Source organism: Saccharomyces paradoxus, chromosome IV (assembly GCF_002079055.1).
Source record: "Saccharomyces paradoxus chromosome IV, complete sequence".
NCBI classification, from domain to species: domain Eukaryota; kingdom Fungi; phylum Ascomycota; class Saccharomycetes; order Saccharomycetales; family Saccharomycetaceae; genus Saccharomyces; species Saccharomyces paradoxus.
The window spans coordinates 293,470-317,710 of NC_047490.1; the positions used below are offsets into that span (position 1 = coordinate 293,470).

At 39.4% G+C, this 24,241-nt stretch overlaps 16 protein-coding genes across 16 annotated transcripts; 6 read left to right on the plus strand and 10 right to left on the minus strand.

Moving 5' to 3' along the window:
* Positions 1-409: 409 nt before the first annotated feature.
* Positions 410-850, plus strand: SRP14 (RNA-binding signal recognition particle subunit SRP14; the record flags this gene model as incomplete). Its single annotated transcript, XM_033909285.1, has 1 exon — positions 410-850. The coding sequence occupies one exon, from the start codon at positions 410-412 to the stop codon at positions 848-850; it is 441 nt and encodes a 146-aa protein (XP_033765176.1).
* A 170-nt stretch (positions 851-1,020) lies between these two features.
* On the minus strand, positions 1,021-2,388 carry UBX3 (clathrin-mediated endocytosis regulator UBX3; the record flags this gene model as incomplete). The annotated part of the gene is made up of 1 exon (XM_033909286.1): positions 1,021-2,388. The coding sequence occupies one exon, from the start codon at positions 2,386-2,388 to the stop codon at positions 1,021-1,023; it is 1,368 nt and encodes a 455-aa protein (XP_033765177.1).
* Positions 2,389-2,672: 284 nt separating this feature from the next.
* Positions 2,673-3,962, minus strand: RAM1 (protein farnesyltransferase; the record flags this gene model as incomplete). The annotated part of the gene is made up of 1 exon (XM_033909287.1): positions 2,673-3,962. The coding sequence occupies one exon, from the start codon at positions 3,960-3,962 to the stop codon at positions 2,673-2,675; it is 1,290 nt and encodes a 429-aa protein (XP_033765178.1).
* Positions 3,963-4,441: 479 nt separating this feature from the next.
* NUR1 (Nur1p) lies at positions 4,442-5,908 on the plus strand (the record flags this gene model as incomplete). Its single annotated transcript, XM_033909288.1, has 1 exon — positions 4,442-5,908. One exon carries the CDS (start codon positions 4,442-4,444, stop codon positions 5,906-5,908), a length of 1,467 nt encoding a protein of 488 aa, XP_033765179.1.
* Positions 5,909-6,065: 157 nt separating this feature from the next.
* On the minus strand, positions 6,066-7,649 carry ASM4 (FG-nucleoporin ASM4; the record flags this gene model as incomplete). The annotated part of the gene is made up of 1 exon (XM_033909289.1): positions 6,066-7,649. One exon carries the CDS (start codon positions 7,647-7,649, stop codon positions 6,066-6,068), a length of 1,584 nt encoding a protein of 527 aa, XP_033765180.1.
* Positions 7,650-7,864: 215 nt separating this feature from the next.
* LUC7 (Luc7p) lies at positions 7,865-8,659 on the minus strand (the record flags this gene model as incomplete). Its single annotated transcript, XM_033909290.1, has 1 exon — positions 7,865-8,659. The coding sequence occupies one exon, from the start codon at positions 8,657-8,659 to the stop codon at positions 7,865-7,867; it is 795 nt and encodes a 264-aa protein (XP_033765181.1).
* A 425-nt stretch (positions 8,660-9,084) lies between these two features.
* On the plus strand, positions 9,085-9,906 carry SPAR_D01490 (carboxymethylenebutenolidase; the record flags this gene model as incomplete). The annotated part of the gene is made up of 1 exon (XM_033909291.1): positions 9,085-9,906. One exon carries the CDS (start codon positions 9,085-9,087, stop codon positions 9,904-9,906), a length of 822 nt encoding a protein of 273 aa, XP_033765182.1.
* A 226-nt stretch (positions 9,907-10,132) lies between these two features.
* Positions 10,133-10,339, minus strand: SPAR_D01500 (uncharacterized protein; the record flags this gene model as incomplete). Its single annotated transcript, XM_033909292.1, has 1 exon — positions 10,133-10,339. The coding sequence occupies one exon, from the start codon at positions 10,337-10,339 to the stop codon at positions 10,133-10,135; it is 207 nt and encodes a 68-aa protein (XP_033765183.1).
* A 539-nt stretch (positions 10,340-10,878) lies between these two features.
* NDE2 (NADH-ubiquinone reductase (H(+)-translocating) NDE2) lies at positions 10,879-12,516 on the plus strand (the record flags this gene model as incomplete). Its single annotated transcript, XM_033909293.1, has 1 exon — positions 10,879-12,516. The coding sequence occupies one exon, from the start codon at positions 10,879-10,881 to the stop codon at positions 12,514-12,516; it is 1,638 nt and encodes a 545-aa protein (XP_033765184.1).
* A 394-nt stretch (positions 12,517-12,910) lies between these two features.
* Positions 12,911-14,251, plus strand: SUB2 (ATP-dependent RNA helicase SUB2; the record flags this gene model as incomplete). The annotated part of the gene is made up of 1 exon (XM_033909294.1): positions 12,911-14,251. One exon carries the CDS (start codon positions 12,911-12,913, stop codon positions 14,249-14,251), a length of 1,341 nt encoding a protein of 446 aa, XP_033765185.1.
* A 347-nt stretch (positions 14,252-14,598) lies between these two features.
* On the minus strand, positions 14,599-15,466 carry RPS16B (40S ribosomal protein uS9; the record flags this gene model as incomplete). The annotated part of the gene is made up of 2 exons (XM_033909295.1): positions 14,599-15,006; positions 15,443-15,466. 2 exons carry the CDS (start codon positions 15,464-15,466, stop codon positions 14,599-14,601), a joined length of 432 nt encoding a protein of 143 aa, XP_033765186.1.
* Positions 15,467-16,106: 640 nt separating this feature from the next.
* On the plus strand, positions 16,107-17,068 carry RPL13A (60S ribosomal protein eL13; the record flags this gene model as incomplete). The annotated part of the gene is made up of 2 exons (XM_033909296.1): positions 16,107-16,110; positions 16,473-17,068. 2 exons carry the CDS (start codon positions 16,107-16,109, stop codon positions 17,066-17,068), a joined length of 600 nt encoding a protein of 199 aa, XP_033765187.1.
* Positions 17,069-17,487: 419 nt separating this feature from the next.
* Positions 17,488-17,808, minus strand: RPP1A (ribosomal protein P1; the record flags this gene model as incomplete). The annotated part of the gene is made up of 1 exon (XM_033909297.1): positions 17,488-17,808. One exon carries the CDS (start codon positions 17,806-17,808, stop codon positions 17,488-17,490), a length of 321 nt encoding a protein of 106 aa, XP_033765188.1.
* A 498-nt stretch (positions 17,809-18,306) lies between these two features.
* On the minus strand, positions 18,307-20,172 carry THI3 (branched-chain-2-oxoacid decarboxylase THI3; the record flags this gene model as incomplete). Its single annotated transcript, XM_033909298.1, has 1 exon — positions 18,307-20,172. One exon carries the CDS (start codon positions 20,170-20,172, stop codon positions 18,307-18,309), a length of 1,866 nt encoding a protein of 621 aa, XP_033765189.1.
* A 477-nt stretch (positions 20,173-20,649) lies between these two features.
* Positions 20,650-22,446, minus strand: MRK1 (putative serine/threonine protein kinase MRK1; the record flags this gene model as incomplete). The annotated part of the gene is made up of 3 exons (XM_033909299.1): positions 20,650-21,921; positions 21,946-22,007; positions 22,035-22,446. The coding sequence occupies 3 exons, from the start codon at positions 22,444-22,446 to the stop codon at positions 20,650-20,652; spliced, it is 1,746 nt and encodes a 581-aa protein (XP_033765190.1).
* A 612-nt stretch (positions 22,447-23,058) lies between these two features.
* Positions 23,059-24,090, minus strand: MDH3 (malate dehydrogenase MDH3; the record flags this gene model as incomplete). The annotated part of the gene is made up of 1 exon (XM_033909300.1): positions 23,059-24,090. The coding sequence occupies one exon, from the start codon at positions 24,088-24,090 to the stop codon at positions 23,059-23,061; it is 1,032 nt and encodes a 343-aa protein (XP_033765191.1).
* Between the last annotated feature and the right edge of the window lie 151 nt (positions 24,091-24,241).

Below are 24,241 nucleotides of genomic sequence, written 5' to 3' on the forward strand. Positions count from 1 at the left end.
TGACTTTAATGAATACGAAAATGTTCCGTATTAAGCAATGTATACATCTATATATTACCAAATACAACAAGATGTTTTAATAACAAAAAAATGTGATTCAGGTTAAACATGCTAAAAGGCAAGCCATGGACATGGTGACTTTATCTATCGCGGATCTTCGAGATCGCTAAGTGGCATTTTAGGGAGAAGGAGAAACGAATGTAGGCATAGCAAACTTCAGCTAATGATAAAGACTGCATCTAAGAACAATTCTATGTTTTTACCTCCTCGCCCGTGCAAAAGGATAAGATTTTTCTGACTTGAAAAAAGAGCCATACTTGACATCAATATTAAATGTACAAGTAGGCAATACATATCTCTTCTTAACAATTCAGATCAGGGAGTGCAGCTTTCTTCTCAACCTAAACCAATGGCAAATTCTGGCTGTTTATCACCAAGTGAATTTTTATCAAAAGTTCCGGAATTTTTCAAGACTGCAAATGAGAAACATATAACTGTGCGTCTAACGGCCAAAAGACTCATAGAACACGATCCTGTGGAAGGAAATCTTGAATTTGATACTACCAATCATCCTGACTATGATGTATCTAAAAAAGCTTCTGAAGTCACGGTTGCCCCGAGATCTGACAGGGAATACCCATTACTAATCAGAATGTCTTACGGCTCGCGCGATAAGAAAGCAAAATGCTCAACGGTGGTGAAGGCAAGCGAGTTAGACCAATTTTGGCAAGAATATTCATCTGTATTCAAGGGAGGTATGCAAAATCTGATCAAGAAGAAGAAAAAGAAGAGCAAGAATGGTACCAGTGGTAAGACAAGTAAGAAAAACAAAGTAACAAAGAAAAATTGAGGCATGTGACACTTGAGTCAAAAGGCATGTCCATTTCTTGTTATCTTTTATTCTGTAGATTAAAGGATGGCAATGTAGATGTAAAAGACTAATTGCATAATGTTGTGTAGATATAAATTTAACTATACTTTAGAATAAACGTTTTGACGTGAGTATTTTTAGAATTTCTTTCACTCGTCCAGGCGTTCCATTACAATATTCCCTGATGGGTATATACCACTAACGTCAGATATTGTAGTGGATAAACCAATTTCCCTTCTTGGTACTGGTGTGATCAATTTAAAACCATATTGGTGCTGGTAATTAGCAGGTCGGTCTACGGGTGGGTCATCGTCTTCTGAATTCAACAAGCCATGCAACTGTAATTCTATGAATGCATATATTTCTTCCGTCGGCAAAGACGCATCGAACTTTCTCACTAATCTCTGGCCATTTTCTAACCTGATTGCAACTTTGCTTGCATCTTTTCCGGGGGATGGTTCAGGTTTCAGCTGGCTTTTCCTCCACAATAGCCATTGGTTTTCTGTTCTTTGGTGCTCTAGTTCCCTCTGATCTCTTCGGGTCTGTTCCAATCTTTCTGAATCTCTTTGTTGATCACGCCTTAAAGAATCCTGGTATCTGGAATCCTGTTGTTGCCTTATTAACCTTTGCATTTCAATATTCTGCCTTTGCTGACGCAGTTGAATTAATCGAGGATAATTCTTGGAAAATATAGTCTCCAAATCTTGAGTCGTATAGTTAGAAATAGAGCCTTCGACTCTTGCAATTAATTCTATTTTCTTCTCAGCCTTTAAAGAAATTATTCCAAGTAGAGGATATTGCCTAATTTTTAGTGCATTGGAAACTTGTAACCCTTCGGATGTAGTAACGTCACCATACCATAGTAACACCTGATACTTCCTTATCATGTTAACAAAAGCTTCTGAACACAATATTTTATTAACGTAGTCCATATGATTATCTAAGAGCGGATCATGTAAATAAATGACCCCAAATTTTACTTGCGCGCTACAAGCATCCAATAATTCAGTATAACTGTTTTGCATAATGCTTTTGGAAAATGTTCCATTTTCTGGATTGTACAAAGAACCAAAGCTAAACTGAACTCCACTGTTTTGATTGTTGCTCGTACTTTCGCTGTTGCTACCATCGTCAGTGCTCCCGTTAGCTTCAGAGCATGTTACAGCTTGAGCTTCGTTCTCTAGGTTTTCCAGAAGACGGTGTAATTGGGAACTATGATCTAGTAAACGATTATGCTTCCTTTGATAGAATCCGTGAAGCCTTAGTAGAGGTTTCAAAAGACGTGAACTCCGGACGATGAAATTCAATAAATAATAAAGAACTATCAAGGGAGCTTGGAATAAAAAATGAAGTACTGATTTTGAGCGACCACCTCGGTCCTGTGCAGGTTCGTTTGTATTGTTGTTTTGATCTTCTGTTCTTCCATCCAAATCAGCAGGCGGTTCTTCCCTAAAAGCTCCTGGGATTCGAATAAAGGATTCATCATTATTTCCAAAAGTATGCCTAAATATATCCATGTTTATTAGGTGCCCTTGAACTGTAGTTTAGTCGTTTGGTGAATTTAAAGAAAACCTGAGAAAACGGTCGTATGTTATTATTCAATTTGCTTTCACCTCTTGCTTCCTACGTAAAAATAAGCAAGGATGTGTTACAATAAGGTTTCGCCCTGTTATTGTCGTTCTAAAAAACGGTCACCGAAGTGTCGAATAAAGGCTAATTGCGACGTAAGAGAAAGAAATTGGGACGACAGTGACTACCTAAGGAGTTTAAATACGTATATGAATTTAATATGTGGCTAACTTTAGGAAGGTAAATTGGAGTCAAAGTATTGAATAATTTTCTTTACATTTTCTATTGGTAAACCATAAACAGGGTTGACATCGGTAAGTTCAGATGATGCAATTAGACGGTCTGGAGTACACTTGATGTAATGTGGAGGATCATCAGGAGCGCAACTGTATGAAGCCTCCGTCACAGCGAGTCCTAATAGGCAATAATTTGTATGGTAAAAGTCTGGGTGGGCCCCTGGTTTGTCTCTCAAGCCAGGTTGCTCTTTCTCTTGGCAACAGTATAATATATAGTCCTGAAGAGCATGTTTATTGAAGCATTGACCATATCCTAAAGCTTCAAGGATGGCAGCCGAGCCTCCCACCCAGAAACTATAGCAACCATCAACGAGTTTGTTGCTTCTTCCGCAAAATCCTCGTTCTTCTTGCAGTTGACGAGCACTAGACCATTCTAATAGCTTTTCAACGTTTATTTGATCCATAGACCCCAAAATAGCTAGACTGGCTGTGGCACAGAAAGTATAACCTCCGTGCGCCTCGTCCACGTGAGGACAACTGCCGAATCCACCTTCATAGTTTTGACAATTTTTCAAATAGTTCAACACACCTTCAGCAAGCTCCTCTGTAAAGATATTTAAAAGCGTTGCAATGCTCAATGCACAGTATATACCTCTTGTATCCACTTCTCCAACTTCTAAACAAGTCTTGAATCCTCCATTAGGCTCTTTCAAAGATAGTAACCATTGGTAAATTCCTTTTCGATCAATTCTGTCCCAGCATCCGTCTATGTTATCGCAAAGGGACAGGGCGTTAATCGCAGCATAAGTGCTCGCCAAATGAGATAATTGGCCCTGACCCCCGCCAAAGGGTCCTCCTGAAGGACTAATAGTAAATAGCTTATCCACGATTTTTCTTTTGACGTCATCTGAAAGCCAATCCTTGTCCATCACTTTCAAAGAATTAGCAATCCAATATAGCATCCATGGTTGAGAAGCATCTAGTGCTGTCATTTGTGGAGGTAACGATATTTCAAAGGCAACATCTAAGTACATTTTATGAAAATCTTTCGTGAGAGTAGGTTTGTTAACGCCTTCACCATCGTAGATCTCCAATACGCCTTGTAGCACTTTGTGCCGTGCTTCTGTAGTGGCGGTCTCTAGTTCCTTCATCAAAGGTTGGATTGCTTTACTTGAATCTAAATCCGCTACATCGACGATTTTCTCCATGACTGATCTCTTCCTTCCTAATAACGCCGAGTTTATAAATTTAGCCCTGGCTATGGACCTTCCTACTCTCTGTTGCATACGCTTTGATTTCTTATAGATCTAAAAGCAACGCAGTTGTCTGTGCATAAGAACGACGATGAAATGGACCCTTGCTTGGTGTATCCTAACCACTTTCGCGTGTTTTAGCTTGAAACTTTCCTAATCAGGCAACAGCTTATGCGAAAGGAATGATTAGGTACAATGTTAGACAGCTTTTTTTCGAGATCTCTAACGATGACTAGATATAGTTATAAAAGAATAGAGGATTAAGCTACCACTGTTTTGAGCCTCATGTTCAATCAGAGCAGGGTACGGGAATAGTGATCCTTTTCATTAGCGAAAGTAGGGAAAAATAGCCCACCAACAGACAAAGAAAGGAGTTGATACCGTACTAAAAGGCGTGAGGCTGTTGAAACAAGTGATAATTTTTTTTATATTCTGGTTTGACTGGCATTACTTACAGGGTAGTGAAACGAATAGCCTGACAAACATTAACACAACCGGGGAACTTTACATATATGTCCAGCAGTGAAATGGATTCTGATGGTATGATAAATGAAGCATATGACGACTCGGAGTTAATTGGTGAGGAAACAGAATCAAAATATGCATCGATTAAGAGGTGGTATCAGCTAATCACTTCTCCCTTAGATTTGCAGTTGGTAATAAATGAAAAGTTAGAAATGATCAACTGGGATGCACATGCTAAAAGTCTAGCTAAGCCATTAGGGAACTTTTTAACGGTGCTTTTTTTTGTTACAAGACTTTTGCAGGACAATTTGATCAAGCCCAATTATTACAAACTAAACGTCAAGTCAGGTGCTTTCGATCTTTCTAAATCCAACAAATTAAAAGAGTTTGATTATTTATGGGAGATATCCTCCAGCTTTCAAGACAATAATCAATTTTATGCATTCCAATCTTGGTATTTCGTTACTCTAAGGTTTATGAACAATCTTTTCAAGTTTACTATTTTCATATTGCTGTCTCTGAACCTGTATGTAAGCTGCAAGTTCATGTTTGGATACCTTAAAACTTACAATCTCTTCCATTTGAAAAAAGAGTTCGATTCTCCAAACTTGACTAAACATAACTTGAGCGATTTAAGTAAAGAATATTATGAAGATATTTACAAGCAGTCATTGTGGTCTATGTTAAAGCATTTTTTTAGAGGATCTCATACTGATGCACCTTATATTGATCAAGATGAAGATGAAATATTTTATCAGTTGAAAAAATGGACTCCGACTAACTTCATGATTAATCTTTTCGTGTCTTTTTCACCAACGGCAATTGTTTTTTTGAGCTTTTCTGATGTTACGTTTACGACAGCAATTGCCATAATCATCCATCAATATATTCTAGATTATGTCATAACTAAGAGATTTCAGAGAAGTGTGGACGATGACTTGATCTTATCAAGTGCGGCTTTGCAAGAGTATGAGGACAAGCATATAATAGCACGAACACATGAATACGGCAACACAAATACTCTATCATCTGCTATAGGAACTAGACCTAAAACACCAAGAATATTCACCACTCATTCACTACGTGGAGAGGAAATTAGAGAAGTGTATAATTACAAAAAAAAGGAGTTTGAGGCATTACCTAAGATGACTGAAAATGTGCCAGAGTCACGAGAAACCGGAATGAAGGTCCGCGAAGGCATTTCTCAGATACCTGGTAATCACACCTATCCTATTGGTTTTCGTTATTCCCCCAAAATCATCCCATATTTGAGGGAGAAAGGTTCAAATAATGATTTTGTTCAACTATCGTTAAATCAAAATTTAAAGAAGGATGGAGCTCACCTGCCGAATCAAGACCAAAACACATCAAAATCGTTGAGTCCCCTAAGAAAAACGCCTTTAAGCACAAGGCAGAAAAGTTTTGAAGGCTCAGAATTCAATGCGTTGAATAAGGATGATATTGATGCCATTCTTCGCTCTCCAAAGAAAAAGAAGAACAATCACAAAAAATAAATAGATCGTTTCAGAATTATGTCTAAGTATGTATAGTTTTGTAAAAAATAATAAACAAAAAGTGACAATGCTGTTTGAAAAAGTTATCAAATTGATTACGTATCGCGATGTACTAAATATTTTAAATGTTCATGAATTTTCAGTTGGGCAAACTCCGCTATAAGTCATTCCAACCAAATAACCAATTATTCAGTTTGTGTATAAATCCGGCGGGTTCGTTATTTCTGTATTTTTCTTCTTGTTGACGCATCTTCGATTCCAAGCTTCGTAACAGAGTGGGAATATTCGAATTCGGCCCCGTATTTTGCATGAATGGCAATTTGCCATCTATTACATCTAGCCGCTTATTTAAAGAATTTGCTAGTTTTGGACTTGAAATTTTTGCTCCAATACCAACATTACTGGCAGGAGAATTAACATCTTCTCTCAGCAGAGCGTCATCAGTTACTATTACGTTTGGTGGCGATGGAGTATTCGATGTTGATGGTGTGGAGGAGCTCTGATACATAGAAACGTTGAATTCTCCAATGTCGTCAATATTATCAATTTTGCAACCGGCTAGTTGCTCTACCGCATTTCTTGAATATGGTATACAGCCAATTAAAGCGCCGTGAAATATGGTTCCATTTTCTTGCAGTGCTCTCAAAGCAGAAGATGGAGAGTTATAAGTGAGCTTAACCCAACTTTCACCGGTGAATATTGGATATTTTTTGTTGCTCGTTTCATTATCTTTCCCTTTTAAGGTAATAGATTTGTTAGCAGTAGGATCATTTTGATCACAGTTTGTATCACGATTATGGAATATTCTGAAAGAGCTGGGGCTAATACCGCGACCCAACCGCAGTACTTGAAAATCTTCCATGATACGACCAAAATGGGAAAAGTGCTCGATTAATTCGTTGGAAATTGATTCAGGATAGCCGAAAACGATAATTGCGCTTAAACTAGAAGACTTGGAAAAAGTTTCATGGGCTTTATTATTGTTTGTTTCGGCGGTATTGTAATTATTATCTAAATGGTTATCTTCAATGTTTGCTATTCTAACATAAGAGTCCTTATCAAAAACATTAGGAGTATTCTTGGAATCATAAGCTGGCCTATTAATTTTCTTGGCTGTGTATTTATCGGAAACAAATTGGGTTGTTAAAGATGGAATAGAACCAAATTCATCCTCACGTTGCCAGTCTTGTAAAGTAACGGTGGGTGGAATGTCATTAAAGGTTGACAATAGAGAATTGATGTCATTATTTGCTGCTGATTTGTTTCTTTCATTATGTTTGAAATCCTGATTCTGCTTACTGAAATTTCTCATTGAAGTATTCAGGGAAGATGATTCATCATTCTGGCTAATGTCAGATGAGGAATTTTGCTTTGTTGTCTTTCTTCTTATCACCGTATGAGGAGTAAATCTCTTTTTTGGATTACTCACCCAACTAGGATTATTCCCTTGGCTATGTTGGTTTGTGTTATTGACGCTGTTGTTTACATTGTTGTTGTTAATGCTATTACTACTAATATTACTACTATTATTATTGATGTTTACGGTATTGGTAAGTGAGGTCCCAAATCGTGAAGAACTAGCACCAAACGGTCCATTGAATGGCGAGCTTTGCTGCTGCTGTTGTGGTTGCAGCTGTGCTTGCAACTGAGATTGTGATTGAAACATCGGAGTCGTTTGTGGTGCTTGCGAAGTAAGGCTTGTAAATCCACTGTTATTATCGCCTGAACGTACTCCAAACATTTCAATTGTGTCGTTCCTTATTTTTCAGGTTGCAGAGAAAAAAAGAATAGTGCGAATAAAAAGTTAATTAGAAAAGAAAAAATAGGCCTACCTTATCAGGAAACAAAATATGCAGAGGTATGTGTGTGATATTCACAATGTTCCGAACCTACTTCTTCTTTCACCAGCACTCCTTCGAACAAAATTTTTCCGGTATTATTTTTTTTTGGATGGCTCTACACAAAGTGTCTTCCGGGTAGTGCAGTGGCCGTCTTATTGGTGTTAGGCGTTTGGTTGTTCTTTATTAGTCGATGATAATCCTCCCTCATCTTGACATATCCTAAATGAATTTTCCCCAAGAAGTGGTCAGCAAGCCTTCTGTCTGTATCTAAACGTGACAGGTATGCCCCACACACCTCGCACACCTGTAACTTTTGTTGGGCGCTCTGGCCAACGTTCTCCGTAATGGTTCGCACACGTTTGGCAACCTCTTTCCTTTTACTAATCAGTTCTTGTAATTTGACTGATTGCAGCATACCCATAGTGACTTCATCCGCACGGATTAAAGAATCAATCTCTTGTCCCATTAGGCCTATCCGCGCGTCCAAGACGTCCAGTTCTTCAGTAACCTGCTGGATCTTCATTCGTTCCTCGGCGGTATGTTTCAAATTTTGCAGTGCTACGGAAATCTGCCCATTACACTCGTTAACAAACCGGGACAGAATGGCAAGATATTCTCTTTCGAATTCGGGGAACGTTTTGCCCTGCTTGACCTCTCGCTCGTACTGAATTTTATGCTTGGCTAAATGCATCTGGGGGCATTTTCCCAAGCTCTGCTTGGTGCCCTGGAATAGGTCGTAGGGGCACTCGCCTACAAGGTATGATTTGCAGATCTTGGGATCATGTAGCCCGAGATCTCTTTTTTGATGCGAATACCTGTTGTGGCGGAAACTGGAGTCCCTGCCCATCAGCTGCTCGACAAGTTTGCGTTGTTCTGCGGCTGGGGTTGACATAGTTGACATAGTTGACATGTAGGCGGTAGTGGGCGGTTCTCTCAGGAGGTATAGAGATTTTTGTATTATGGCCTTTTGTTCTGCTAGTGAGTGGGTTCTTTTCTTTCTTCTCTGCTTGAAGCATCGGCGGTTATTCGGGTAATATACTAAAAATGTTGCTATGAACGGATGTAGGACAAATCAATAAGTGATGGCGAGATGCTCTAACTGGATCATGTAACCTACCCTTTGATGTCACGCTACCACCAAATATGGGTATCGCAGTGGCTTTCAGTGGGTGTCTCCCTTGCCATGTTTCTAGCTTTTTCCCTTTGTTGTTGGGTGCTTTGCGAAGAGCAGAGGGAAATTTTATCGGCAAAACCTCACTAGGAAGAACTATATAAAAGAAGGGTCAGTCTGAAAATTACGCCGCAGTAATCTCATTGTAGTAAGTAAAACAAACAATGTTGATCACTGAGACCTTCCATGATGTGCAGACATCATACGGCACCACTTTGCGTATCTACGTATATTCTCCCAAAATAGCAGGCTATCCGCAGGCTAAGTTTCCTGGAGTGATCCTGTACAGTGAAATTTACCAAGTGACGGGGCCGGTTCGCCGTTTTGGCCAAAGAATTGCGTCTGAAGGTTACGTTGTGGTGGCACCTGCCATTTACCACAACTTCATGGGTCCTGAAGCGTTGCCCTATGACGTTCAGGGTACCGATATCGGTAACGAGTACAAGATCAAGAAGCCATTAGAATCGTACGATGAAGACAACAAACTGTGTTGCGATCTTCTTTTCCAGCTACCGCAGTTTGATGGTAAGAGAGTTGGGTCCACGGGGATGTGTTTAGGTGGCCATTTGGCTTTTAGGGCGCTGCTGGACAAGAGGGTCACCTGTGCAACATGCTTCTTCCCTACCGACATCCATTCGAGAACCTTGGGGCTGGGCCAAGACGACAATTCTTTGGAACGTGTTTCGAAGGAGTTGGGTAATAACCAGGAAATGGTCCTGATCTTCGGAACTGCGGACACCCATGTCGATCCGGAAGGCCGCGATCTGATCAGAAAGACTCTCAGAGACCACGGAGTAAAGTTCACTTTCTTGGAAATCCTGGCTGCCCAGCACGCGTTCATCCGCGACGAGTTCAGCAAGGGTAGATTCGACTCCGCTATCACTCAAAGTTGTCTCGGCTTCCTGTTCGAGCAATTCAACAGGAAATTGAGAATCGATTTGGGTGAATTTGTCGACGATAATACACCATTGGAGCACGTTTGTTAAGCTCCGCGCTCTGTACATGCTATATACTAAATAACAATAAGAAAAAGGAAAAAGAAGCACAATATAGAAAAGCGTTCGTTCTACTTAATAAAAAAAAAATAAAAAAACGAAAAGAAAAACGAAAACTAAAAAGGACAAAAGATGAGAGCTCTTTAAAAAATACTTCATAGTAAGAAACTACTGAAACTATTCATCCCAATAAAAAAAACACGTAGAAGGCGTCTATCTATCTTTTTGACTTTTCGGCTTTCAACTTCTCAAGCTTTTCAGCCTCTCTTCTAGCATCTGCGGCTGCCTGCTTTTGTCTCAAAATTTCAGCGTCTGACTCCATTCTTTTCTTAGGGTCACCATTTTTTTTCTGGCTCTTAGCCATGTCCTTTTGCTTTTTCAAGTTTTTTTGTCTTGCCAAGTCTCTTTGATTACCTCTTGCCATTGTTGAAGATGTATCGTCTTGCGACGTAATTTGGTGCTGTGTGTGGTATTGATGTTGTTGCGGTTGCTAAAAATGCTCTAACAATACTCTATAAAATGTGGAAACGTTGCCATGGCAAGACAAAGAAGCGATCTTTGGGTGAAATAATAGGATCCGAGTGGCCGGGTAAACTCAACTGCTCGTACCGTATATAGTATGCATAAATGGCGAAAATGTCTTTGTTTTAGTTATTTCCCAGAATGCCATATTAAGTACACTTGTCACGCGTTCCTTAGCACCGATACACGCATTAATATATGAGCGTCACAGTAGCAGATCATCTCTGACACTTGCTTCCCCATTTTTTTTATTCGTTTTTTTAAAGGGTTTTTCTACAGTCTAAAGGCCTCCCCTAATAAGTCAGCCCCTCCCTTTGGGATGTACCGCTGGCCTGCATATATAAGAGGTGCATCTGTGATAGCGGGTGGATCCATCTTGTGGGGATCGTATCACGAACGTTGTAAAAGACAAAACAACCACTGTATTTGTTATTCGTGTAGATGTTGCCCAGACTTGGTTTTGCGAGGACTGCTAGGTCCATGCACCGTTTTAAGGTTAGCCAGATCTCTAAACCTTTTTTCCATTCCACCGAAGTCGGTAAGCCCGGACCACCGCAGAAGCTATCGAAATCTTACACAGCAGTATTCAAGAAATGGTTTGTCAGAGGTTTAAAGCTCACTTTTTACACGACGTTGGCCGGCACGCTGTACGTGTCATACGAGTTGTACAAGGAATCGAACCCACCTAAGCAGATCCCGCAATCTACGGCTTTTGCTAATGGTTTGAAAAAGAAAGAGTTGGTCATTTTGGGTACAGGCTGGGGCGCCATTTCTCTTTTGAAGAAACTGGACACGTCTTTGTACAACGTTACCGTGGTGTCACCAAGAAGTTTCTTTCTGTTCACGCCGCTGTTACCTTCTACGCCTGTGGGTACGATAGAGATGAAGTCTATTGTCGAACCGGTTAGGTCTATTGCTAGAAGAACTCCTGGAGAAGTTCACTACATCGAGGCGGAAGCATTGGACGTTGACCCCAAAGCGAAAAAAGTAATGGTGCAATCGGTGTCGGAGGACGAGTATTTTGTTTCGAGCTTGAATTACGATTATCTTGTCGTCAGTGTGGGCGCTAAAACCACTACTTTTAACATTCCTGGGGTCTATGGCAATGCGAGCTTCTTGAAGGAGATTGAAGATGCTCAAAATATTCGTATGAAGTTGATGAAGACCATAGAACAGGCGAGTTCGTTTCCTGTAAACGACCCGGAAAGGAAGCGATTATTAACGTTTGTGGTTGTTGGTGGCGGCCCCACGGGTGTAGAATTTGCCGCAGAACTGCAAGATTACATCAATCAAGATTTGAGAAAGTGGATGCCCGATTTGAGTAAAGAAATGAAAGTCATCTTGATTGAAGCCTTGCCTAATATCCTAAACATGTTCGATAAGACATTGATTAAGTATGCCGAGGACCTTTTTGCCAGAGATGAAATTGACTTGCAAGTGAATACTGCCGTGAAAGCCGTAGAACCAACTTACATCCGTACTTTGCAAAACGGTCAAACAAGCACCGATATCCACTACGGGATGCTAGTTTGGGCAACCGGGAATGAACCAATCGAATTGTCAAAAACACTGATGGGTAGAGTACCGGAGCAAACTAACAGGCGCGGTCTGTTAATTAATGAAAAATTGGAGCTCCTGGGAGCTGAGGATTCGATATATGCGATTGGTGATTGTACCGCGCATACAGGTTTCTTCCCCACGGCACAGGTCGCACACCAGGAAGGTGAATACTTGGCCAAGATCTTGGATAAAAAATTACAAATAGAACAATTAGAATGGGACATGCTGAATAGTACCGATGACAGTAAGGTATCACGCTTACAAAAAGAAATTAATTTGAGGAGATCTAAGCTAGATAAGTTCAACTACAAACACATGGGCGCCCTTGCGTACATCGGCTCCGAAACCGCAATTGCAGATCTGCATATGGGCGACTCATCATACCAACTGAAAGGTATGTTTGCCTTCTTGTTTTGGAAATCTGCCTATTTGGCCATGTGTCTCTCCATAAGAAATAGGATTTTAATTGCCATGGACTGGACCAAAGTTTACTTTCTTGGAAGGGATTCTTCCGTGTAGTCCTTGTTTTATATATTTGTTGTTCCGCAATTCAAATCGTTTACATCATTTACGTATTATAACCAATAATTGCCTTTATTGGTCATAGAAATTTCGCGTTACCCTTACTCGTTCAAGGTGATATTCTTTTTTATATGTGATGAAAATTTAAGAAAGAAAAAAATAGTCGACAACACGCCGAATAAACAAAGGGTTTTCTTCAATACCTGAAATAGTAGTTGAAGGGCAGAAGTTGAATCCTTATCTTTCTGAGTGTTGTTATTTTTTGTAAGTCGTAACACGGATCTGTTTGCCTGTTGGAATTTTACGTTATTTTTCTCTTCGGTATAACTAGCTTATATTCACTTTGGCAATAGGTTAAAAAAGCTCGTTCATTTTTTTAAAAGCAGCAACAATGTCACACGAAGGTGAAGAAGATTTATTGGAGTATTCCGATAACGAACAAGAAATTCAAATTGATGCTTCTAAGGCTGCTGAAGCCGGAGAAACTGGTGCCGCCACTTCTGCCACTGAAGGTGATAATAATAACAACACTGCAGCTGGCGACAAGAAAGGTTCTTATGTTGGTATCCATTCCACCGGTTTCAAAGATTTCTTGCTGAAGCCAGAACTATCAAGAGCCATCATTGACTGTGGTTTTGAACATCCTTCTGAGGTCCAACAACACACCATTCCTCAGTCTATCCATGGTACCGATGTGTTGTGTCAAGCTAAGTCAGGTTTAGGTAAGACAGCTGTCTTTGTTTTATCCACTCTGCAACAGCTGGACCCTGTTCCTGGTGAAGTCGCCGTTGTTGTCATTTGTAACGCTAGAGAACTAGCCTACCAAATTCGTAACGAGTATTTGAGATTTTCCAAATATATGCCAGACGTAAAAACAGCCGTCTTTTACGGTGGTACTCCAATTTCTAAGGATGCTGAACTTTTAAAGAATAGAGACACTGCTCCCCACATTGTTGTTGCCACTCCAGGTCGTTTAAAGGCGTTAGTGAGAGAAAAATACATTGATTTGTCTCACGTCAAGAACTTTGTCATTGATGAATGTGATAAAGTTTTGGAAGAATTAGACATGAGAAGAGACGTTCAAGAAATTTTCAGAGCTACTCCAAGAGACAAACAAGTCATGATGTTTTCAGCCACACTTTCTCAAGAAATCAGACCAATTTGTAGACGTTTCTTACAAAATCCATTGGAAATTTTTGTCGATGATGAAGCTAAACTTACTTTACATGGGTTGCAACAATATTATATCAAATTAGAAGAACGTGAAAAAAACCGTAAATTGGCTCAATTATTAGACGATTTGGAATTCAATCAAGTCATTATTTTCGTTAAATCTACTACAAGAGCTAATGAGTTGACCAAACTGTTAAACGCCTCTAACTTCCCAGCTATTACCGTTCATGGTCACATGAAACAAGAAGAACGTATTGCTCGTTACAAGGCCTTCAAAGATTTCGAAAAACGTATTTGTGTATCCACAGACGTTTTTGGTAGAGGTATCGATATTGAACGTATTAACTTAGCCATTAATTACGATTTGACCAATGAAGCTGACCAATATTTACATCGTGTTGGTAGAGCCGGTAGATTTGGTACTAAGGGTTTGGCTATTTCATTTGTTTCCTCGAAGGAAGATGAGGAAGTTCTGGCTAAGATCCAAGAACGCTTCGATGTCAAAATCGCTGAATTCCCAGAAGAAGGCATTGATCCGTCCACTTATTTGAATAATTAATAAAGGTAAAAAAAATACATTTTTATATAGATTATATAAAGATTTTGTATTATTCAAGCGAACAAAACAAACAAAAAAAGGAGAGGAAAACTTGGTGTGCTATTGCGGAAGAGGGGATATTCGCTGAAAAAATAAACGTGGTGTAGTCATCTCGTGAACATATTAGACACTTCCATTAGCCATAACAAACCAGAGCAAGATTGGAAGATGCAATTTTGTGAATGGATTCTAAATTAACGTTTTACCCGTTATAGGAGGATATACAGTATATGTAAGTAAAAAGTTTTTTTAATACAATAGATGTGCAAAGAAAAGTGAAGAGATTTCCGGAAAAATCTTGAAATTTCTTAACGGTAAGATTTTTGGAATCTAGAACGAGCACCCTTACCACCGAATTTCTTTGGTTCTGGTCTTCTAGAATCAGCAATCAACAAAGTTCTGTCGTAAGAGGTGAAAGCCTTCTTCAATTCGTTCTTGGATTGTTCGTCAACGTACTTTTGGTGGTAAGCGACTAAACCCTTAGCAATGGCTTGTCTGATAGCGTAGACTTGGGAAACGTGACCACCACCAGTGACTCTAACTCTGATATCGATGTTGGAGAATTTGTCCAAACCAACCAACAACAAAGGTTCGTACACCTTGAATCTTAGGATTTCTGGTTCAACCAAAGTGATTGGAGAACCGTTAACCTTAATCAAACCCTTACCGGCCTTGACGTGGGCAACAGCGGTAGCTGATTTCTTCTTACCAAAAGTCTGTTGAAAAAGGAAAAATGAAAATTATTTCATGTGGAACATGTTAGTAAAATAAAAATTCAAAACTTTCGATGGTATATTATGAACTGTGTAGATGGTTGAAACATGTGAGGGCACTTCTGGCACTTTACTATTTAAAGTCTTCTCTTCATAGTTCGTTCCAAAGGAAATGGTTAAAAACGACTCCAGAGGATGTTCATTACGTATACTTCACAAAGAAATTAAATAATATTCCCCTATGCGATTTATTGGATGCCCTTCACTCAGCACATATCATGTTATATTGTAATCAATCGGTCTAAAACTATTATTGGAATCAAATGCTTGTCCCACCGGCCTTACTTCAGGTAACATGGATCTTACATTGGAGTTATCTAACTGGATCGTTTCAATTTTCCTCACCAATTCGTAACATCGTTTAAATTAGTTAACATACTTGGACACTTGGGACGGCAGACATCTTGTTGCTTATTCTCTTGCTGTATTTTTTCGAAGCACTGCTAAATAAAAAGGTGTATATTAAATAGTCTACTGCGTAACCTATACATTTTACATGGCATTTACTTTTGACTTAGCGTGTATTACTCTCTGCTCTATGACAGAATCGGCATTCTAGGCTCACGCAGCCTCGCTGAAACTTACTGCCTGCCAGTATGTGTTCCCCTCCAGCGTTAACCAGCTAGAGAGAATCTCCGTCTAGGGAAAATGAGCCATACTCTCATTCTAGAGGGGAGGCGGTAATCTAAAGAAAATTCAACTTTTTTTAGATCGTATGTACTTTTTCAAGCGTTTTTTTTTTTCATAGAGCATTATTTTAGCATGTATGGGTGTTCTCTCAATAACTGGCTATCCTTCACCGGGATGACACGCTGTTAATGTTTCACCCACACATTTCATTCCACATCCTTACATATGAAATAGGCAGTATTTTTTTCATTAAAATATGAAATTTTTTCTGATCGGGATAATCATAGCAGGCGTGTGGAAATCCTGGAAAATTTGAAATGGTTAGATATTAGCTATTAACCATTCAAGCTTGCAGCATTTTATTAAGAGGGGTTTGAGAAAAGCACAGCACAGCACAGCAGGAATCGTACACAATGGGTATGTCTAATATAAAAAAAATATAGTCGCCTTTGTCATTTTATAAACCAAAGAAGCTCAGTTGTTACCTAGAAGGAATGTCCCAGTTGAAGGCATCCATAACACAGCACACAGTATTGATGAGTCCAGAGAAGCTAAAATTATGATATCTAAAGTATGGAATTCATTTTTCTTTTGCAACTGCCAAGGAATCATGATAATGTCCAACTGGATTTGAAATACAGGATTGTTGTATCACTACTTGATGAACTTAGTGTTAGAGTCTTCTTAGATAATATGATAAATTCAGTGGTTAATTTAGACATTCAATTATCTGCATACTAACAATCATTAAATGGAATCTACCAATTGAATCATATCAGCCATTTCCAAGAATTTACCAATCTTAAAGAATCATTTCAGAAAGCACTGGCAAGAACGTGTTAAGGTGCACTTCGACCAAGCTGGTAAGAAGGTTTCTAGACGTAATGCTAGAGCCACCAGAGCCGCCAAGATTGCTCCAAGACCACTAGATCTTTTGAGACCTGTTGTTAGAGCCCCAACTGTTAAGTACAACAGAAAGGTCAGAGCTGGTAGAGGTTTCACATTGGCCGAAGTTAAAGCCGCTGGTTTGACTGCTGCTTATGCCAGAACCATCGGTATTGCTGTTGACCACAGACGTCAAAACAGAAACCAAGAAATCTTTGACGCTAACGTCCAAAGATTGAAGGAATACCAATCCAAGATTATTGTTTTCCCAAGAAACGGTAAGGCCCCAGAAGCTGAACAAGTTTTGTCTGCTGCTGCTACTTTCCCAATTGCTCAACCAACTACTGATGTTGAAGCTAGAGCTGTCCAAGACAATGGTGAATCTGCTTTCAGAACCTTGAGATTGGCCAGATCCGAAAAGAGATTCAGAGGTATCAGAGAAAAGAGAGCTAGAGAAAAGGCTGAAGCTGAAGCTGAAAAGAAGAAATAGATCTAAAAATTTATCCAAAGAATTTTTCATCCTTAAATGTTGTAATTTCCTTCTTTTTTATCTGTTCAATTTCATAAATAATATATATGTACAATGTATAAACGGGAAGCCATCACTTATAATTTATCATTTCCTTAACCTTATAGTCTCAGTAAGAATATGGTTCACATAGTATTTTTCAAATCTGCGTAGTTTTCTTTATGGTGGTGGAACATATATTTAATTGCATTAACATATATTGCTTGTGTGGTTCTTCTTCGAGCTCAACCTGGCCCTTATATTCGTGTAGAAGAGGTGTGGAAGAGGGCATTGAACAAAAAGAAAGTACTGTCTTATTGTATTAAAAGCGACTATATAGAAAAATTATAAAAAATTTTAGATGTTAGAATATGCAATTTCTTCTAAACAGTTGAGCACTTCTAATCAAATAAACCGAAACCCATGTCATCATCGGATTCTTCTTTAGCTTCTTCTTCTTCCTTTTCAGCTTCAGCTTCACCAGCTTCACCACCAGCGACACCACCGGAGACACCAGCTGGAGCAGCAGCACCAGCACTGAAGTTGACCAATAAGTCCTTCAAGTTTTGGCCGTCCAAAGCCTTAGCAAAAATATCAGCCCAGATATTTTCAACTGGGACGTTGGCAGCGTTAGTCAAAGTCAACAACTTTTCAGAAGAGATTTCGATTTCAGAGTCGGCCAAAATCAAGGCAGCGTAAGACAAAGCGGATTCAGTAGACATTTCTTCTTGTTATTTTAGAGATAATCGGTTTAAGCTGTTGTATTGGACAAAGCGGACTATTTCTTTATTCTTTTTATCTATTTTATCAAGAATTGTTCAGAATAGAAGAGATCGCAAACTTTATAAAAAGATAATTTTTTTCAAATACATGTAAGGGCATTCTTTGAAAAATGAAAAAAAAAATCATTACAAAGTTGCGTGGTATCTTTTTACGAAACTCGTACATCACGATATTCCAAAGCGCGGATGGGATGACAGGGTTTAGGCTTCTTCGAATGGAAGGATTAGGCAAGATATTTGAGCTTAATGAGATCACGTGCGGCGATTCTACCTCTTGCAATGGCAACTTTCAGAAACAGGAAACATATAAGTTTTCATAGTACATTAATTAAATGACATTCTTATAAGCTAGGCTGCTATTTAGCGAATAAATATTTAAGTCAGTTTTATGAGGCAGAAAACGTAACTCTGTCTCCCGGTAGCGCACTGAAGCGAGAATCATGGAGGACCCTGATAATAGGGCGGAGAGATCATGTCAGTGTCTAATTTGATTTTTTTTAGAAGTGGTTGGAATTCTGGAGTTGGTGTATCCACTGCACTAGAATTTTCGTTTTCTTCTTGCATTTGTTTACTCTGTTCTTTTTCGACCACCCATCTATCAAGCAGAGCTTGTGGAACATCCCTCGGTGGTAGCATAATCTCTATCATTCGAATTTTGTCATTAATTCCAAAGTTAGGGTCACTGATCATAGATCTGAATTCTCCAACAGTAATGATCTTTTTCGTTTCGTAATTTGTACAACCAAATACCCGTAATAATCCCAAGTAGTTCCAAGGTTGAATATCATAATAACTGGCATCTGACCTGTGGTGTAAAAACCTGTCGACAGAGTAACCTTGGTTGTTCATCACAAAAATATAAGGCGTCAAGCCCCACTTTACAATTGTGGATAATTCTTGTGCCGTCAATTGGAAAGCACCGTCACCCATGAAAAGGATAACCCTATGCTTAGTCGCGGGGAATTTATCTTTGTTTATCTCTTGAACAGCAAACTCGGCCCCAAGACACGCTCCCATCGTGTATCCAACAGATCCCCAAAGAGCTTGAGAAATACCTAGTGTATTCACCGGGAATCTGGTCTGGTTGACCCCGAAAGCAGAAGCACCAGTTTCTGTTATGATTATGTCTCCTGGTTGGAACCAATGAGATATTTCATTCCAGACCCATTCTTGTCTCAAGAGAACGTTTCCTGCTGGATAAGGCCTTGGAACCATCATGCTAGGTTGTTCGCTTGGTCTGTAAGACAGTTTAGATTCGTCAAGATTTGTCAATAATTTCTGTAATAATAATTTAACGCTCAAGTCGGGGTATGTGGCATTCTTCAATTTTACAGAAGTAGAGTATAGTAGCGCGCAATTTTTAGTTTTATATTGGAAGTGGAAAGTTGATGTGCTGAATTCGGACAGCATGCAACCAATGACGATGATAAAATCGGCAAAATCGACTACTTCTCTAACTTCTGGGGCCGATATAGAGCCTGTGAATACACCTCCAAATTGCGGATCTGTTTCGTTTACTGTGCCCTTACCCATGGGTGTAACAAAAACTGGAAATTTAAGCCTACTACAAAGCTCTTTAGTCTCTTCGATTAAATTCTGTCTACTAGTACATGCATCTACGATGATTGCGGGATTCTGGCTTTTATACATAAAAGTTAATATTCGAGAAATAACCTCCTTTTCTACATCTGGATCGTTTTTATGCAATTGTAAATCCAAAGGGGTATTCAGCCTTGCTGATTCAATCGGGAGATTTACCTGGTTAACAGGCATGCCCATGTATACTGGCCTCTGTTCTATCCAAGCCATTTTTATGCACTTATCGACTTCGTCAGCACATAGTTCAGAGTCAACAATCAACGTTGTATAACATGCTACATCACTGGCTATTCTATGGAAGACCGTGAAATCGCCATTTCCTAGGGTATGGTGCAATAGTAATTGTTTTGTTTGCGCACTTGTCGGTGGCATACCCACTATGTGAAGTATTCCTACATGTTCAGCGTAAGATCCGGCTACGCCATTGATTGCCGATAATTCGCCTACACCAAAGGTCGTTATAAGGCATCCCAAACCTTTTAACCGTGAGTATCCATCTGCTGCATAGGCAGCATTTAACTCATTGGAATTACCGGCCCATCGTAAGTTTGGAATGTTGTAAAGTTTATCCAACAAAGGCATGCTGAACTCTCCAGAAAGCCCAAATATGGTATGTATATTCAGTTGGTTGAGCCGGTGAAAAAGATAATCTGATATTGCTATATACTTCGGCAGTGCATATCTCTGTGTATAGCTAGAATTCATCTTCAGAATGATGACAGTGCGTTTTGGTATTTATGTTCTTCCTACCTTTTTTTTTTTCGTTTTGTAATATTTTACTCTTTTTTACACAGGATTGATATTGAATTACGAATTTGGTGTTTGCCAAAAAGGTCAGAGATTATTATGCCGTAAAGTATGAAGAAACGGAAATTTGTTCAATGCATTGCAAGTCCCATCAACTTCTCTTCTATGGGAATGCTTTTTGCAACTGTTTGAAATGAAGAAACATAGGAGTTCTTACAGTTGCCAAGGTTCTCCATATGCAGTCAAACGCAAGTGTCCGGTGAAAAATTGGGCGACCGCTGCCTAGAAAAGCAGCAAGTGAAATTGAATGAAGGAAAGAGGACGGTCATTATACGTTAGATTAACTGCATACCTTATATATTTGTGTGCAGAAGACAAATGCATATTATGTAATAGTAATGATACAATAGACTAAGATATTGGAGGTAAAGTACATCATAAAGACGATGAAGGTTCAGAAACGGCATGTTTCAACCGCTCTTCAATGGTAGGCAGTTCCACAAGTGGCACATGACCTAACTCGGTTTTCACATCGAAGTCAAACATACGCAGGTTTTGTGCTTTTACGTAAGCATCAGTATCACAACGTTTAATTTCGTCAAAATAGCTTGATAATAGACATTGCAAAGGTACTAATCTTTCGCAAGGGTGATACCTCAGAGTTTTTGTTAACAAGTCAAGAATATCGGGATTTTCGCCTTTGAAAACTTTAGTCAAAGTAATGGGCTTAATATTGGGGAAAATGTGATCCTCATAATTCGGGTTCATTCCTGAAATTTCATCCTTTGTGGGTATGCCCATTATCTTGATAATTTCTACTAGCTGATCTATACCGCTTTCACCAGAGAATAAGGGCTTGCCCAAAAGCAATTCAGCTATGACACAAGCGCTTGACCACACGTCGACCTGGCTTGAGTAATTAGTGGCACCAAACATTAGTTCAGGGGCCCTATAATACCTTGAACAGATGTAAGAAACATTGGGCTGGTCTGGTTTCAGACATTTCGCACTGCCAAAATCGCAAATCTTGAAAGAAAATGTGGTTGGATCTACCAGTAAATTTTGTGGCTTTATATCTCTGTGACAAATCCGAGGAACATTATGCAAATAATTTAAAGCTTTGAATAGTTGATATGCGTAGAATTTAATTTCAAGACGTGGCATGTCCACTTTCAGGTGAACAAAATGACGGAGCCTCTGGTATAATGACTGGGGCATGTAATCCAAAACCAGATTGAGATATACTTCGTCCTCTTCATCCTTTTCGTAAAAGTAGTATTGCAGACCTACAGTATTTGGATGGCACAACATCTTCATGGTCTCCAGCTCTCTATTTTTATATCTTCTATCTTGTAATACTTTTTTGATGGCGACCTTTTGATTGGTCTCAATTATTACAGTCGTAACTACAACACCGAATGAACCATGACCAACCACTTCTGTCGTAGGATAACTGATATCGATAGTCTCTCCGCGATTCTTTTTGTCGGCGTCAGTTTTGTGGTCATGTTTATAAACCCTCTTATGAACTAAACCTATGTTAGTATATGATCTGATTCCCATAAAAATGGTGGTTCCGTAAAATATGGAAGAATGTTCCTGTATTTTCCTAATATTTGGTAAGCGTGTTGTTAAGATTAGGGATACAATGTCTGTAATTGTACGCTCTCTTTTTCTTTTCACTATTTTTTTTTTGTGTCGCGAATACTAATAATTGACAATAAAAGAAACTTGACGGGGTTCCGTTTTCACTCTAGTTGCGACCACGGAAACATTCCTCCACTGGCAAGAGACTAAAAAAAAAAATTGGGTACACATACTTGTTCTTTGCCTCGTTTTGATATACCTATAATCGAAGTTAATCATTTTCTCAACTTTCTCTTTGCTAAGCTTGCTACTGATGTTTTCTTGCTTAGTGACGACTTTTTCATCTGTTTTGCTGTCCGAGGTATCGACGTGCTCAATATGATCAACTGCGATACCTTCTTTACACCCGTCTACCAGTTTAGATATTATAAGATTTTCTATGTCGTTGATGTACTCCGCGCTGTTATTGAAGTTAGGTATACTATGGTGCACTTGAACCTCGCTTACCTTTTTACCCGTATCAGGCTTTCTCTTCTTCTTTTCTAGTGCGGTATTACTCTGTATAGAAGTCTTATGTTTTAACTGAAGATTATCTGAGTTACTGAAGGAAATCTTTCGCACCAGATTCCTCAAAACATCAGTCATAGTAGACTATTTCACTATTTCACTATTTCACTATTTTCACTTCTTCAGTCTTGTGATTATTTTAAAGTCCCTTCCCCGCAATATAGCAGAAACAGAAATAATTGCATGCAGCAGGGTTCTTATAGTACCAGTATTTCCTAGAGAATGCTTATTTAAGTTACAAGATACAACAACAAAAGGAGAACACTCTTTCCCAGATCCGCAGCTGGAACAGCTCTCCGGTAGATCCTAGCGGATAAAACTGCCCCTGGTTGGTTCCTCATCGGACGACTCTACCCCCCAGGGGTGGTGGTCTTTGTCCTTTCTCTTTTACGGACTCAACTCTATTTTCCCCACCCCCCGCCTTTTTTTTTTCATGTTCCTTTACCAATCTTTAGAAAATCACGAGATGGTACATATTTGACGAAGAACGTTTAAGATATCGTGGGGTGCCAACAGTAAAGGCACATTGGTCATAGCGGCATGGTGCAGTGCAGCCATTGGTAGGGTATTTTCAATTCCCTTCAATTGACTTGAAGATGAAGATATCATTGTGAGTAAAAAATTACACAGGAGATATGAGGGGACATATAAATGAATATAGATTTAAGAGAAAATAAAACCTGAGGTAGCTCATAGTTTGGAAGAGTCTAGTATGAAACTCTTACCTTTTTCGATATTCTTATGTAGTTCTTTGACCGCCGTATCAACCAGTTGTTCTTCTCTCGGAGACAGTTTTTCCAAGATACTGGTATCGATGGATACTATGCTACCATTTTTCAGAACAATTGGCAACGAAAAATATTCGATAGAGTTGTCGCCGACTAACTGCTGCGCTTTCTTGCCATTTTTTAAGCCTGGTAAATAAACGAATGCGGAAAGTGACTCCGTTTCTGGTTTCTCATTATAGAAGCTCCTCAAAATTTCTTCAGCAAATTTGGCCCCCGCGAACGCCATGGACAACGTGGCGGAACCGGCGCCCTGTTTAGCCTTGACAATTTCGTCGCCTCCAAACTGGACCCTATGGATGAAATGCTCATACTGCTTATCAAGCTGAAACAACAGTGATTTGTCAGTGATTATTGGGATAATGGTCTCCCCTGAATGGCCTCCAATAACAGTAACCCTTTTGTGCATTGTAGTTTTGTCTTGTTCTTGTCCAATTTTGGGGTTTTTTAACATCAAATAATCTACCAAAAAGGTTTCTGCACGTACCAAGTCAAGGTTCGTCACACCCATGACGTTTCCGGGTTTGAACTTGCCCATTTTCTTCAAAGTTTCCGCGGCGATAGGGACCAAACTATTAACAGGGTTCGAAATGACTAAGATCCTTGCATTTGGCGCAAACTTGCCAACAGCAGTTACCAAGCTTTTGACAATACCAGCGTTCATCTTGAACAAATCATCTCTGGTTAAACCAGGTTTTCTAGGAACACCAGCCGGAATTAGGACCACCTGAGCATTTGACAGGGTGCTCTCAATACTGTCCTTGTCATAACCGACACAATTTGAGTTGGTGTTGATGTGAGATAAATCCTTACCAATGCCCTCCGCAGCTCTGATATCGTACAGAGCCAGCTCGGAAACGTAGGGGCTTAATTTCAGCAATAATGATAGTGGTTGTCCCACACCGCCAGAAGCACCAAGAACTGCGACTTTGACCATATTTATGCTTGTTTGTTATTTTATCTCTTTTGCACTGACGGATGTTTTCCCTTAACCTGTGCAAGTCTTGATTGGATTATACCTTAATTCAGCAATTTTTCCTTTTTCCCTTAATCTTTTATAGGCCGGCGAAATCATTCATGGGCGTAAA